The following is a 16,144-nucleotide window of genomic DNA, read 5'->3' as shown; positions in this document are numbered from 1 at the left end:
AAGAACCAGGGCAACACTCTAGGGATGGAATAAGGATCCCAACACTGCCCAGGATAGCTAACGACTGGATAATAATAGGAGAGAAAAATCAAGCTCTGCTTGTGAAAGTTACTATTACTTGGGTCTATTAGAGCTGCCAAACTTACACCTTAACCAAAACAGATAGACCTAAAAAGCCTTTCCTGAGCCCCAAATGCCAATTTTCAGTTGCTAACAAATGTTTCAAGCGTGGTCTGGTGGTGCTGCCTGCCAAGAGCGAGCTCAGTTTCAGCAGCGTGGTAGTCTTTCTACAGCAACGCCTGTATGTGCAAACATCCGAATACCTGGCTGCATTTTACAAAGCAGAGATGAGTGGAAAGTGGAAAAACGCAGGCACTGCCACCAGCGTTACCCTGAGAAGGAGAGTCTCATCACTGTACGAACAAGACAAAGCTAGAAATCTCCAGCCACCAAGAATCCTCAAATGCTCCCCAGATTTAAGCAGGTTCAACTGCTTCAAGCAGTTGCCACGGGTTCAACTGGGACAAAAAGAAGAAAACGAGAGACCCAGCCCAAAAGGCTCAAGGTCACCAGGTGAGGTGTAGCTCAGGATTTCACAGATAGACTTCCAGTAACAGAAACCCTCTTCTCCATGAGAGGCTCCTGTGTTGCCTGGACTCCGTAACTGAGCTTCTCACCACATTGCCTGTGTCCCATGCATCACTGTGTACGTCTCATCGCCTCTTCTATTAGGCCAGACCACATGAACTGGCCACTTTGTGACCTTTTCTGTCTCCCAAAAATCAGCAATGTCATGTTTCAGTCTAATGGGTTCAAAGTTCTCGGGCTTGGGGCTCATTTTAGTCACCTTTGCCTCACAATGCTTATAATGGGAGAATATCAGTAAGAAATTGCTGGGATTGACTTCTACAGATTTTCTACTTGAGAGCCTGCTAGCTTCATCAGACATACCTGCATCCTTTCCATCCTTCTAAGAGCTTAAAAAAATCACCACCCTCTCTCCTTCCTTTGTTTCCTTCCTTCTTCCCTCCCGCATCCTCTCCTGGTAAATTTTACTTCTAATAATTAACACTTAAATTCTAATTTAACACTTTACTCCCTAAAGTTACGTGTGCCCAAGCCTGGGTCCTGGGTTGAGCTCTTTGTTCCTCTTTCTCTTCCCTGAGTTCACATAACTGCATATCTTCCATGATCACTTTTATACCTTAGAGTCTGCTCTCTATTATCCTAGTCAAAACCTCTTGCCTCAGTAGCACCTCCACCAGACAGGCTTCCTACTGCGCCAAACCCGACATGCTCAGAGTAGGCTCGCCATTCAAAACAGGTCTTCCCCCAACACCCCCACGTCTAGCCCAGATGCTCCAACTCTTCCAGGCCACCGTGTGAGAGAGCCTGGGTCACCTCTGACGGTCACAGTCCTTTACCCAAGCAGTCCCCCCAGTCCTCTTAAGGTTCCCAAATACTTGAATACAGTCCTTCTTCTCTAACCTTGCTTGCTCTCACACTGTACATGGATTATTCTCCCAAACCTCCATTTTGGCCTTCTCTGCCATAAAAATTCATTCATTCTCCTACCATTTTCTTCATGTCTCCTTTCCCACAGAAGAACCCAGAGGGCTCACCACCACGCTCTGCACCAAATCTTCACTCCCCTGCTTGTCTGTTAAATTACTTGGTGTCTACTTACCTAAACTTAATTTTCCACTGCTTTGGAAAATACGTGCTCTCATAAAATTTTGCTCATACCTCTGTGAAAGCCCCTTTTACGTTATATTGTTGACATGTCTCTTTTCCCTGTTAGCCAAGATTCCAGAGCTTATCTCAGTCTCCAAAGGAATCAGCGCCGAACACAGTACCCAGCAGGCATTTCAAAGGGGTCTGTTGAATAAGTAGACGGCTCCTCAGGAGTTTTCCAACAGGAAGCTACTAAAGCAACCTAGCCAGGAAGTGACAGCAAAGGAGTGGCAAAGCCCCTCGACGAGCGCCTGGAGCTCTTTGTGCTTTTGTTCCGCAACACCTGCCTCCACTCCCCTAACTGTGTGATGTGTTCAGTGCCTGGTGCCTTTTTCTATTGCAAGTGCCAAGTGGAAGACGGCCCGTGTTCATTGTTATGTCCCAAGGTGCAGCATCTACTCTGAAGGAGCTCAAGGAAGGTGCAACAGACATTTGTTGGATGAATGCACTCAAGCCTCCTTCTAGGGAAGCTCCGGGATCCATCCCTCACTCGCCCCTTTAGCCTCTCACCACCAAACACGCCTGCCTCTTCTTTCCTGAATGGGCTATTCTCTCCTACACAAATCTACCTCTAAAGACTAACCTAAATCCCACTCGTTTCATGAGTATGCTCCTGATTATTCAGGATCCTTTATCTGTCTCTGATGATTTATCACTGACCTCTTATCTTATCTATATCCTACCTATAGCAATGATCTCTTAATGAGACCATTATTGCTTTATCTCTAATTGCTTCCTATATTAAAAATCTTTTCTCCCCAACCAGATATGGCCCCCTATGGAAACATACAATCAACCTGTTTTATATCTTCCAATACCTGTACAACACAGAGCACATAGCTGGCTCTCAAGAAATATTCACTGATTATTTGGGAAAAACGAAGCCCAGTACCAGGTTTATCAGAAGGGAAATCAATTCTTCCAGCCTCGGAGAAAAAAACCCTATTCCTTGTGTGTGATCTTACTCAGAGCAGTTCGGCACATCTGTACCTTAATTTCTAGTAAATGTGTCCTTAAGCTAAGAATATAATATAGTACTAAAAATCAGGCTACTTTAAACTTAGGAGGAGTTATCAAGAGAATAAGTCCAACCTTGAATCATTTTTCTAAAGCAAACAATCCTTCCATTTTCATTTATCATATACTAAAATAACATTTTATTCTCTCAGGACCGCTTATCATAAAGAGAACAGGACTTGGAAAAGACAAGGGTCTCTGAAGATGAAACATCTGGAGGAAACTCTTACTTCCGGCTTGTATTGAAACGTCATATGTTCTCATTATTCTCAGACTCCACAGTCATTGCTCAGAACTGGCTTGTAAAGAAAAATTATGTCCCAAATTGTCAGGGTGATAAACAAAAACAGAAAATAGAGGGAAGTAAGATACATTTGGCATTAATTCTTAAATTCACTCATTCATTTATTCATCCAATAATATTTAGTAACCATGGATCATATATTACACTAGGCACTGTGGGAGGCTGAATGATGAATCAGAAATGCTTATTTAAGTCCTCAAAGGGAAGATAATATAATATAAGATAGATAGTTCTGAATGCCCTAAGGAAAGAACAATGAAAACAATGCTGTAAGAATTTAGAAGAGGGAGTACATTCTTCCTTCTGGGAGAATCCAGAAAGATTCTAGAAACAAGTCCCATCTGCATGAGGCCTTAAAACATGGGTATGGCTTCGACACACAGAGATGTAATGCACGGACACAGAAGTTCAAATCACAGGATGCACAAAGGCCCAGTGGAGTTAGTGTTCTGTTTGGCTGTGGAACAGCAGAGCAGAAACAGGAAATACGGTGGGAAAGCTAGTTGGGCCAGATGTAGACAGGCTTGAACACCAAGCCAAGGAGTGTACACCTTTGTGAACAGAGCAGGACTTCACAAACTTAACTGTGCACACCAATCACCTGGGGCTCTTGTTACAGCGGATCTGGGGGCGGTGGGGTGGGGTGGGGACGACCCAACCCCTAGGCAGTGCCGATCTTGAAGGACCACATCTTGAGCATCAAGAACACAGACCTCTGGAAGCCACTGCACAGAGAAACTGCCTGACCCCCAGGGTATTCCAGGAAGGCTAAATCTGGCAACAGTGGATCAGGTAGATTGGGATGGGGAGAAGCTGTTCGTTAGAATCATCTGGGAAGCTTTTACACCACACTATTTGTTACCCAGGCCTTACTCCCAGAGATTCTGATTTAATTGATCTGGAATGCGGCCCAGTTTCAGCATTTTAAAAAAGTTCTCCAGGGAATTCTAATGTGCAGCCAGGACTGAGAACCTCTGCTAAAGATGATACAGTAAGCATTGTAATCAATCAGGCAAAGATGAAGATGATCTAAACTAGGGCAATGGTAGGAAGAACAGCGTGAAAGGGCCAGTTGTATCAAACACTGTAAATGTAGAAGCAACAGACCTTAGCAACTGTCTGCACAGTGACTTAGATTTACGGCTGCCTCCATTTCTCCCAGTTAAAGACAGCTCAGTGAAATGGTTAAGAACACAGACTCTAGAGCCAGACTGCCTGGGTCTGGATTCCAGTTCTGCCATTTATTTATTAGGGGTGTGTGTGTGTGTGTGCGTGCGTGCGTGCGTGCGTGCGCGTGTGTGTGTGTGTGTATGCCACACACATAGAGGCCTGAACTCTTTATGACCCAGTTTCCTCATCTGTATGTTGGGGATACGACAAAAACTAACATATGGAGTTGTGACGACTGAGTTAAGCCCTTTGGAACTAAGCTCGGCACACGGGAAGGTGTTTGCTGTTACTATACGTGTTCATGATCTATCCTGATCTCCCCACGATGCTGAACTGCACGTGAGACGATCTGGAAATGAAGTCCTGGTGGACTCTCAACCCTCAGGCACTTAGAAATCACTAGGCCACCTGCAATACAATGGGATGGAGGTGACACACCCTGCCTCCCTCCCACACCCCCCCACTCCCAAGGTCTCTAGAAGTAACAGCGTAGCATCCCTACTTGAACTGCTGGTCCTTGGTGCTCCTCGTCTTGGCCAGGAAGCGCTCTGCCAGCTTCTCCAGGTTGCGGGAGTAGTCCATCTCGATCTCAGCCTTCTTACGGAAGAAGTCCTGGAGGTCTTGCAACAGCTGTACCCGGAGCTCACATTGCTGGTCCAGGCATTTCATCTGCTCTGTGAGTTGAGCACGGATCTCTGCAAGAAAGCAAGGTGAGGCAGTCAGACAGACACCTCCGGAAAAAACCATGATGCCAACATTCACCCCTTCCATCTAGGTGTTCCCTGTGTTCTGGGCAACTTAGAGGCTGCACTTTTTAAAATGTGATGTGAAGCACCACCACCAACTCACCAACTTTTCAAACCCTTGAAGAACCCTGAAACCAAGAATCTGCTAAATCAGTTAAGAAAAACTGCTTATCAGACATAGGATGTTCAGGGCTGCCTTTTCATAAGCAGTTTACTGTATTGCAGACACAGAGTCAGAATGTGGCCTTCCTCCTGGCAGAAAGCCGAATGAATTATCTCCCAACCATCCTATTAGGTCAGGACTACTTTCATCCCTATTTTAAAGATAGGAAAACTAACTCTTAAAGAAGTTAAGCTATTAAGTGGTGGAGCCAGGATTCAAACTCAAACAGCTCGATTTTAGAGCCCAAACTCCTACTTTTCATACTGTCTTTCCATATCGTCATGAAGTAGGGGAGGGGTCAAGGTATTTTGGTCAGGAAGGGCCCTGCCCAAGAATAAATAGTGGCAAGCAAGAATGAAACAATCACCTAGATCTCTGGGCAAGCAAACCATTCACCGTCGGTCAGATTCCATAGTTTCCATTACCATAGAATGTAATCAATCTTTAAGAAGTTGGTATTTTCACTAAATATTACTCATATCTCTGATCCTTCACCCTCACCAATACTCAGCTACTCCGTTGTGTCAAAGCTAGAAATATTTCTGGTTAAGCTCTAGCTTGGCAGCGTTCTGGCTGGCCAGAGTCCACACACAGGGCCAGCAAACACTCTCTGAAACTGCAGCAATGGCAGCTCCAGATACAGCCAGATCTGCCTCACATGCAATACTGCATTTGTTACTGACAAGACCTGGCACCCACAGGAGGCAGCCTGCCAAAATCAGACTGCAAGGCCTGCAGTGCACAACTTGCTGAAGTTATGCCCCCATCCCTATCTGAGTCACAGTGGAGTCACTTCTTTCATCCCTTTCCTCCCCAACGTCCCCCCAGCCCCCGACCCTGCAAGCCTGCTCAGCCCCAACAGCTCAGCTGTGACAGCGACTCCAACCCCAGGGAGAGGGGCACCTGCACTATTATGCCTTTCCTTTTGCACGCTCCAAATTTATTCCCCAATAGTGGAGCTGTAGCACTGCTTTCAGACTCTGCTCTGGAAAGCAGAGGTGGGCATGCGGGATCCGAGTTTTCGTCTGAGCTGTAGATAAACGAGAGGCAAATCCAGGAATGAAGCTGTGATGTTGAAAAGCCTGCCAACCACTCCTTTTATGAAGCAATAAGGGATGGGCAAACGGTGCATTTGGCTTCGCTTTGGAGTAGCTACAAGTCCACCATCCATCACCATCTTCATTTTTGTTTGTTTTTACGGATATCAGATGTATCACAAGTATCTGGTCCTTTATGGGTGATAACCATAGTTCTCACCCTCTCTATCCCTCTGTCTCCCTCGTGCCAACCGCCAATGCCAAACAGGCCTGCAGTAACCTCACCTGAACTGAATCTGAGCCCCGGAGGACTGTTTCAAGCAGACAGAGGCTGCACAGAAAAGCTGCCTACCTCATCATTCATCAAAGCTCTCTTGTTCTGTGCTTCTTTTGGAGTCTGATTACAAGAATGTTGAGGGGGAAAGATCTGCAGAGGGCATGTCAGGCATTGATTCTTGCCAGGGTTTTCTGGGTCTCTTCAAGGCAGCAGCCCTTGTTGAGACTATTCCTTGAGGCTTCTGTCCCTTTTCTGTCTTTGACAAACAGAAGTAGCAGCTGGCAATAGAAGCCACTGGGTGGGCAGACTGTGAGCAGAGAGGATATTCACTATGCTCACTGATATTACTCACAACCTGTCCATTAAATAATAAGAATCAGAGCATCTTAGGGTAAAAAGGCTTTCCAGGTACCCAATCAGTAACATGTGCTAGAGGATGTGGCTAGACAGGGGGGCTGTCAGTCCTTCCTGAGCCACTTGTAACTCTACAACACTGCCTCGAAAAACTCCCTAACTAGGGGAGCAGAAAAGGGAGCATGGCAAGATAGATGTTGCCTACCTCTGCTGAAAAGAGGAGGCTAAGCAAATTCCCACGATACCCATGAAGTTCCAGAGGTAGACTGCTCCAGGGTTGCCCTGTCCGAGGAACAAGCAGTTCATAGGAAGCCTTTAAGAAGTGTGAATTAATCTAGGAAGCCCCCACGTGCATCCAGCCAGCATGGAATTCCACCCTGACTTCCTCAGGTGCCTCAACAAATGGGCAGCATTACCCAAAGTGCACCCCACCCTCAGGCATCCCCTCTGCGCCCCTGCAGGAAAAGAAGCACGTGTTTGCTGAACATCTTTGATGGGCCTCTATTCACATCATTTTATTTAATCTTTATTACTAGGCCATAATTGGTATCTCCAATTATCCTGATCGCAAGATGAGAAAACTGAAGTATGACTTGTTAAGGAATTTACCAAAGGGTCATACAATTAGGGGCAAGTGGGGTTGAAGCCAAATTAAGGTTTGCCTTGACTTGTCAAAGAGGTTGACAGTGGGGACGGGAAACGTGCGAAACCAGCAAGAGTCTGAAGTCTCGGGGGCATTTTGAGGGGGACATCACAGTTTCTCTGGCTCCAGAACCTGGAACATCCCCTTCTCTACCTTCCAGCTGCAGTGGTGACTCAGGCCCCAGAGTCAAGTTTGGAGTAGCCCAGTGACTCACTATCTAGCCCATGTTTTGACTAGTCCATGGCCAGACTGGCTTCCTCCCGACTTCCTAGAGCTCCTCTACACAGCAGCTTTGAAGGAAGTGAGAATGGGTGTCCCCACCCCTCCAGCAAAAGAAGAGTCTCTGCTAAGAGATACCACCTGCCCCTGTGGTCAGCTAGTGATGCCACACTGCTGAGCATCACCCTGCCCCACAACCTGCCTGGAAGGAGGCGCTGCCCTGGCCCCCACCCCGAAGAGCCTCTGCAGGGGCACTCAAGGGAGATCCCCCATCACCCCCATCTCTAGGCCTGTCACTCCAGGACAGAATGGCTGCTCTGTCCAAGGCAAAATGAGCTACTTCAGGCTTGTACTGCTGCTGCTGCTTCAAAGACAAACAATGGTCCCCAAGAAGGCAGCTGTGCCAGCCCCGGTCCTCTGCCCATGCATACGAGGGGCAAGAAACAATGGGCCACTGAAAGCCAGCACGCCTGGGCCATGTGCCCAGGCTGGAGGCCCCTCTGCACCCTGGCCTACCAATACACTACAAGTGCAGAAAGAAGAAAGGGGCAATTTATACAAACGTGGAGGAGGAATTTCTCACAGTTCCATCACGTGCTTAGCCCAGTATGCACCTGCACACGTGTATACACACAAAGACACACTCACACCACCCACACCGTGCTTCATCACACCAACTCAAGATGCCTTTGCAAATCCCGTTTACAGTTGGATAAGAGTCCCTGGGAGCTGGGGGTGATGGGGTCTTTGTAGGTTTTGTCCTTAGAACTACACTGAAGAAGTCAAGTTCTCACTTTCTAGAAGCAGCTGTGTCTCAGGGCTATAAATGAAATCAATGGCCATCCAGAAAGCCAAAGTACAAAGGTCACCATAAATGACCTGAAGTGATACATGCCAAAAATGACCTCCCCTGGGCACCTCGCCAAGCCCATTTGTTCAGAAAGTCTTCACTGAGCTTCTACTGTATGACAGACCCTGTGCTAGGTGATAATGACTGGACAAAACAGGCCCAAGTCCTACCCTATTGAAGCGTGGCTTGACAAGAGGAAGGAAAAGACAGGAAAGATTGTCTCATTGCTTTTGCTTCAAATATTCTTTATTATAACATAGCCATGGTAAGAAGCCCCCACCTAAAGACCAAAGATTTAAAAATTATCAGTAGCTGGCAAAGATATTAGGCAACAAGACTAAGAAAATTTCAATGCCCTCTGATTGTTTTTCTATTTTGCTTTATAAAAATGATACTTGAATAAACTACAGCTCCCCTTGCAAAAGGGACCAAAGTTTTAGAGCCAATTTCCTGAAAATCAGAGTTAATCTTTGGTTAATATTTCATTCAAAGATTCAAGTCAAAATTTAACCTCACTATTCCGGGACTAGCCCGTGACGACAGCTGCACAATCTTGTGAATATACTAAAACAAAAAACAAACAAACAAAAAAGTCCCACCAAACAGTACATTTCAAAGGGGTAAATTTTATGGTACTTGAATTATGTTTCGTTAAAAATGTTGAACCCCATCAAAACAGCATGTCCTGCTGAGTGCCATCCTGCCAACTAAGCGGAAAATGACCCAACAAACAGGCACCAAAAGGAGGAAGGCATTCTCGGTTTCCATTTCTCCACTTGTATGGGCTGAATTTCAGTTCTGCATTGAACATTCTTAGAGCAAATCTTAGAAGCTGTCCCTCCGGACAGCAGACTTGGCCAGGACAAGGAACTCCACTGGCAGATCACCATCCTATCATTTCCAAAGGGTGTCGGATCAAAGCCTGGAAGGGAACATTTTCATGCATGAGCTCAAATCTAGGATCAGCGCACACGTCCCGGAAAGCTTCCCCAAAGACATGCTGACTCTTTGTCCAGGCTTGGCCACAGCTGAGATCCTAACTACACCTGTCCTGGGAGTTAGAAGGAAGTTCGTTTTCTTTTTAGGAAGATGCTGAAAGTTCACAAAAACGGATGAAATTCAAAGAAAAACTAGACCTAATAGGATATTGATTGCTTAACAAAAACAGGGCCCTGCCACAGTGACAATCATGGAGACTCTAAATTATACAGCAGCTGCCAATGCCGTGACACAGTTGTCTAAACACTGTCCACACTTCAGAGAACCCCAGGAAGTCCACCAGTCAGCAGGCACTGGGGGATTCTGCTCAGCTCGTTGTTTCCAGTCCAAAGATAGTAGCCCCATTTGGTCCCTCTTTCAAAATTCATCTCCTTCTTCAGGAATTTTTTCTGATTAAGTAATATGGAACCTCTTTCTATGACTCCCACATTTTTGAGGAGAAAATGAGGGTAGGGAGGCAGGCGGGAGGAAGACGTAAACTTCCAGGAGAATAACCCAGGCATGTCTTCCTTTCTCCTTGATACGCTGGCATCTGGGGGCAGGAGCTGCCACCCCCGCAGGCGGTGCTTGGAGCCCGCGGGACAGCAGCTCAGCCTGGGTTCCCCACGGGGGGCCAGGCCTGCCGCCAGTCTTTTTACACAAAATCTGCCTTGCCTGCTTTTCAGCCCTTCACAAACACATGATGTCACCTCAGCCACCTCAGGAACAAGAATTCCTACTACCTTTCAAGCAAGTGTTATGTAAGGAGACAATTGACGCTTTCACTCATTTGGAGGCTCTACCCTCCATATCTCTTACCAAGACCTCTTAACACAGCAGTCATCAGCTCCTCTCAAAGCTGTTCCCCAGGAAACAAAATGCTGGAACGCCTTGCCAAGTCTTACTTTTTACCTGCAGATTGCCTTTCTACAGACTCAGTAATGGGAGGCCCTTCAAAAATTTTTTTTATGAGAGCCCAGAGAAGGGAAAAGAATTTCTGGGGATCACACAGTCATGTAGCTGCAGATCTAAGCCTGAAACCCAGGCCCCTGGGTTTCCTAAGCCAAAGTTCTTTCTTACTCTTGTTGCAAATATTTATTTGAGCACCTTCCAGGTACTCTGAAAGTACAAAGACAAAAGTCCTCCATCAAAGTTAGCAGAGTAGTCAGGAACTACTGAGTTAGGAACTGTAGTCAGGAACTGTAACAAACACAGAGCAATAGTAATATAAATAAACGAGGTATGCACACAGTATTTTGAGAGCAGAGAGAAGGCACATTATCACCCTGAAACCACTTGCTATATATCACATCTTTCAGAGGCTGATTGAAAGTTATTACTTATCTCTGAGTAGTTAGTATGCCAAAAAAAAAAAGCCATCAAGCTACTCTTAGTAAACTAGAAAACAGCAAATATTCTTCCTCACAGAGAGTGATTGATGGCCTTTTTCCTCTTTACTTGACTGAATATGACACAGAAACAAACCTCAGTTAACCCAAATCATCAACCAACAAATAGCTACTAAACTTCCAGAATATGCGGATTTGACATATTTTTCTTCCTTGCATCTATATCCTCCCTGAATCTTACTCCATGTGCTTTTAATAAAGTCGATTTCATCTCTGTCCTCTCCAAAGTTGGCGGATGTAACCTCCAGGCCGTTTAGGAGCTATAAAACCTGCAGACAACGTCAGTCTGAGACAGCGCCACCATCTTGCCACCACAAGAGGAAAGTCCTTTTGAGAATGGAGCCGACCTAGCGGAAGCAGAGCTGAGATATGGGAAAGGGGAACTTGGGCCCTTGAATCAATCATAGCCGGATGCCGGCCCTATTCCTGTCCCTTTCCATTTCTATCAGTTGCCATAAGCCAACTCATTTCGTTTTTGCTTAAAATAGTTTGCACTGGGGTTCTGGTATCTTGCAAACAAAGGATTCCTAGTGAACAAAATAGGAAATTCTCAAGTATTCAGAAGCATGAAAGTCCTTGTCCTCAAGGAACTTGCAATCTAACGAAAACATGATCAAAACATATAATACTTTTACAAAAAATATGTAATTATTTATATATTACATAATTATGCAAGGTATATAATTAAATATATAAATTTTATGTTATTGTATACTGAAAGAATGAAACTGTGAATAAATATTACAAATACAAATAAAGTACTTGTTTTATTTTCTTGGGCTACAGACTTTATTTCCTTGGGCTATAAAATCACTACAGATGGTGACTGCAGCCACTAAATTAAAAGACATTTGCTCCTTGGAAGAAAAGCAATGACCAACCCAGACAGCATATTAAAAAGCAGAAACATCACTTTACCAACAAAGGTCCATCTAGTCAAAGCTATAATTTTTCCAGTAGTCATGTATGGATGTGAGAGCTGGATCATAAAGAAAGCTGAGCAATGAAGAATTGATGCTTTTGAACTGTGTTGTTGGAGAAGACTCTTGAGAGTCCCTTGGACTGCAAGGAGATCCAACCAGTCAATCCTAAAGGAAATCAGTCCTGAATATTCATTGGAAGGACTCATGCTGAAACCGAAGCTCCAATACTTTGGCCATCTAATACGGAGAACTGACTCATTGGAAAAGACCCTGATGCTGGGAAAGATTGAAGGTGGGAGGAGAAGGGGACAACAGAGGATGAGATGATTGGATGGCATCACTAACTCAATGGAGATGAGTTTGAGCATGCTCCTGGAATTGGTGATGGACAGGGAGGCCTGGTGTGCTGCAGTCCATGGGGTTGCAGAGTCAGACACAACCGAGCGACTGAACTGAACAAATTTGAAGTACTCAGAGCAGTGGAACTAACATTGTTAAAGTAAGACTCTTGAGAAAGGCTAAACTCTTGAGAGGGAGATACCCGACAGAGTAGGGCTCCAAATCTGTGGAAGAAAGGAGAGGCTAAAGAGAGAAAATGCAAACAAAGAGAAGTCTGAATTAGTATTCTGAGAAAAGGTGAAATTTCAACAAATGTAAGGAAGTGGAGACAATATCCCAGAAGAAGAGAAAACATAAGCCAGGAGATGGGAATGTTTGAGCATGGCTTCTTTGTGAGACAGTGAGGAGGCTGGCCTCGCCAGAACAAAGGGTGACGGGAGGGCCTAGTCAGAGATAAGGGTGCGTAGGGAGAAGCAGCTCCATTGGCTAACAGGTAAGTTTGGATTTCAAGAGGCCGGAAATGGAGCTAGTGAAAGTTTGTGTCGTGATGCAAAAGATCAAGAGCGGAGGAGGTCTTCTGGATGGGTTTCTAGATCTTTGATGGAGTGAGCGTTAACTCACAAACCAGGCTGAACAGTACAGAGGTCAAACCAGTAGGCAAATCCCAGGAATGGAAAGGCCCTACACATACAGACGCTAGTAACAGTACATACTTAGCCACTGCCGCGGCCGCTGCCGAGTTGCTCAGTCGCGTCCGACTCTGCACGACCCCAGAGACAGCAGCCCACCAGGCTCCCCGTCCCTGGGATCCTCCAGGCAAGAACACTGGAGTGGGTTGCCATGTCCTTCTCCAATGCATGAAAGTGAAAAGTCAAAGTGAAGTCGCTCAGTTGTGTCTGACTCTTCACGATCCCATGGACTGCAGGCCACCAGGCTCCTCCACCCATGGGGTTTTCCAGGCAAGAGTACTGGAGTGGGTTGCCATCGGCTTCTCCGAATCACATACCTGATCACTAGTAATAGGACACACTTTAGAGCCAGTGATCCTGAAGCTGGTGAGTTCCTACGCTGTAGTGAGCACACTGGACACACAAGAGAGACGCTTGCATTCAATAAGTGTTTGAGTGGCAGGAAGGAGAGGTGGTGGAACCTGGAGTGCTGGCCTCTCTGGCTTTCCCTTCACTACAGTTCTCTGTGTCGAACTTTACATTTGGCCATCTTCAAAACTGTCTGCCCTGGGCAGTAAATCGCCCAAAAGTTATGGAAAAGAGACACTTTCCTCCCCTTGCATTAACTCCACACTACCTAAGAACAAGGCATGCAACTTTGGAGACAAAGGGAACCCAGCCAGGGGAAAGGAGGTGGAGAAAAACAGCCTTGAGAGTTTCTGCAGGACGTCCATTCATTAACTTTCAAGCCCCCAAGTGAACACCCAGAAAGCAACCTCATAAAGCCAATGAGATGGGAGGGTGTGAAGGGGAATATCTCAATGAACTTTAATCATCAGGATTGCTCTTGGCAGGCGGCCTTGGTTCTTTCAAGTGACTCAATAGAAAGTCAAAGACAAAAAGCTCCCAAATGAACAAGCTGCCACACCAAACGCCAAAGTAGTAATTTCAGCTCCTAGGCTTTGCCTGAGATGTTTAAGAAACAGAATTCCTGAGGTCCAAAGTCTAGAATTAACTTGTACTACAAACTATAGATTTGGAATGAGATGACCAACAGCTCCTCTGGCAAATGTCACCTAGTCTGATGCCCCTGATTCACTGCTAGAGGTAAAGTGGAAGTCAATTCCCAAGGACCATGATAATTAACCAATAAGTCTAGCAAATATTTCTCTTATACCATCTCTGTGCAAACAGCTCACTGAAGCACACGAGAAAATATAAGGCATGGTCTTGCGCTCAAGAAGCTTATAACCCATTTGGAAAAAAGACTAAATGTAAAAGCATTCAACCATATAGACTGTGCTAAGTGCCAAAATAACGGCCCCAAACCATGCTCAGAGAGGAGATCAGTGTAAATCAGAGTCAGCCTGAATTAGTATTCAGGCGTTAAATTGGGGAGGATTGGTAAAGAATCAGCCTGCAATGCAGGAGACCTGGGTTTGATCCCCTGATTGGGAAGATCCCCTGGAGAAGGAAATGGCAACCCAGTCCAGTATTCTTGCCTGAAGAATTCCATGGACAGAGGAGCCTGGCAGGCTACAGTCTATGAGGTCGCAAAGAGTCGGACACAACTGAGCAATTAACACTTTCACTTTCAAGGGTGACGGAGGGCTTCCCTGGTGGCTCAGATGGTAAAGAATCTGCGTGCAATGCAGGGGACCTGGATTTGATCCCTGGGTCAGGAAGATCCCCTGGAGAAGGGAATGGTAATCTACTACAGTATTCTTCCCTGAAGAATTCCATGGACAGAGGAGCCTGGAGGACTTGAGTCCATGGAGTCACAAAGAGTTGGACAGGACTGAACACAACACACACACACACACACACACACACACACACACATGATAGAGGAAGGAGGGCTGTGATTACTAGAGCAAAGGTGAGGAGACAGAAATGGGCACATCAAGCCTTAGGAGGTGGTGTGAGTGTATAGCACAGAGTCTTGAAGAGTATGGAGAAAAAGAGCAGGGTGGAAAAGCAAGAACGGGCCCACGTGCTCCACGAGCTGATCCGCTGTTCCAAAGGGATCTTTAAACTGTGGACAAACCAAGGTAGGGGTCTTGAAAAGCTGAAGGTCAGCACAAGGAGAGCCGAAAACCCAAGACTTCCCTACTAATCAACATCTGAAAAGATCAAGTGTCAGTTTCAACCTGTTCACTACAGTAATGCACAACAGTAAACTATATGCTGCTCAAGGTTCCAGCACAACTGAATGGAAAACCAACCAGGTCAATATTAAAACCCAGACCCTAAATTCCTAGAGAGCTGGCTCTGGAGGATTTACTTCATTTTGTGCAAGACCCAGCTTGGCCTATGGTATTTGCACGTTGTTTAAGATTTAGTTCCACCGGCAAGGACTAAGTCCCTATTAGCTGTTGGGAAAAGGGACAAAGATGACTACAGAGGATCAGGAGATTCACTTGGCTTTTAAAGTACCTATGGAACTTCCTATCTGAAAATGCAGTTTTGTTTTCCAATCTGGAGTTCTCAGGAGAGGTCAGGTCTGGAAGGAGACATTTGCAAGCCACCATCAGCAAGTAGATGGGAATATGAAGTCAACCATGAAAGCAAATGTGGCTGCCCATAGCAAGCATGGAGAATGAAAGATGTAGGTCTAAGCCTGGGGACATCCTCATGGAGGTGGAGAGCAAAACAAGAGAAGACAGGAAAGTAGACTGAGAATGGAAATGGATGGATCAAGGTGTCAATAACTGCAAATCACTTAAAGAACACCGCGGGGCAAACAGTTTGATAACCTGGCAATCATGACTGACAGCCTGCTATGCATCACCACGCAAGACCAAACAATCAGCCTCTCATGAAGCTGTCCAGCCTCTGAAAAGTCCCTTACACTTGTGCTCTCTCCTTCCCTTTCTCCTCATTCATGCTTCCCTGTGATGGCTCTCACAAATCAAGTGGAAGCTTTTGCCTCTATAGCTCTGTCTTCTGGGACAGGGGTCCCCAACCTCCGGGCTGTGGATCAGCACCTCCTGTCAGATCAGTGGTGGCATTAGATTAGAAATAAAGTACACAATAAATGTAATGCATTTGAGTCATCCTGAAACCATTCCCTGCCCCTTTGTCCATGGAAATATTGTCTTCCTGGTGCTGAAAGGCTGGGAACCGCCATTCTAGTGAACCCAGACTAAGACATTGTTCCAGCCAGATGCTGGATGGATCATCTTTTTCCTGATGAAACCCTTTCCCCAATGAAAGTATCTGCTTAGTAGAGTCTTGAGAATAGCTAACATACGTGGACTCAGCATATTTGTGAAGTGATTGGATAAAAACTGATGTAATTGACCACAATTTG

The 16,144-nt window shown here is 45.7% G+C and overlaps 1 protein-coding gene across 14 annotated transcripts in view; it reads right to left on the bottom strand.

The window, feature by feature from the left end:
• The window catches only part of SRGAP2 (SLIT-ROBO Rho GTPase activating protein 2), a 257,191-nt gene that overhangs the window by 149,438 nt on the left and 91,609 nt on the right, over positions 1 to 16,144 (bottom strand). For all 14 annotated transcript variants that reach the window (XR_011247624.1, XR_011247623.1, XR_011247625.1 and 11 more), the window contains one exon: positions 4,728 to 4,920. Coding sequence is in view for 10 of the 14 variants with exons in the window: in XM_069545245.1 (XP_069401346.1) it covers positions 4,728 to 4,920 (193 nt within the window). In the remaining 4 variants the exon portion in view is untranslated. The remainder of the gene's footprint in view (positions 1 to 4,727; positions 4,921 to 16,144) is intronic.

The sequence above is a fragment of the Ovis canadensis genome, chromosome 12 (assembly GCF_042477335.2).
Source record: "Ovis canadensis isolate MfBH-ARS-UI-01 breed Bighorn chromosome 12, ARS-UI_OviCan_v2, whole genome shotgun sequence".
Lineage (NCBI taxonomy): Eukaryota > Metazoa > Chordata > Mammalia > Artiodactyla > Bovidae > Ovis > Ovis canadensis.
This window is presented reverse-complemented; position numbering and strand designations above follow the sequence as displayed.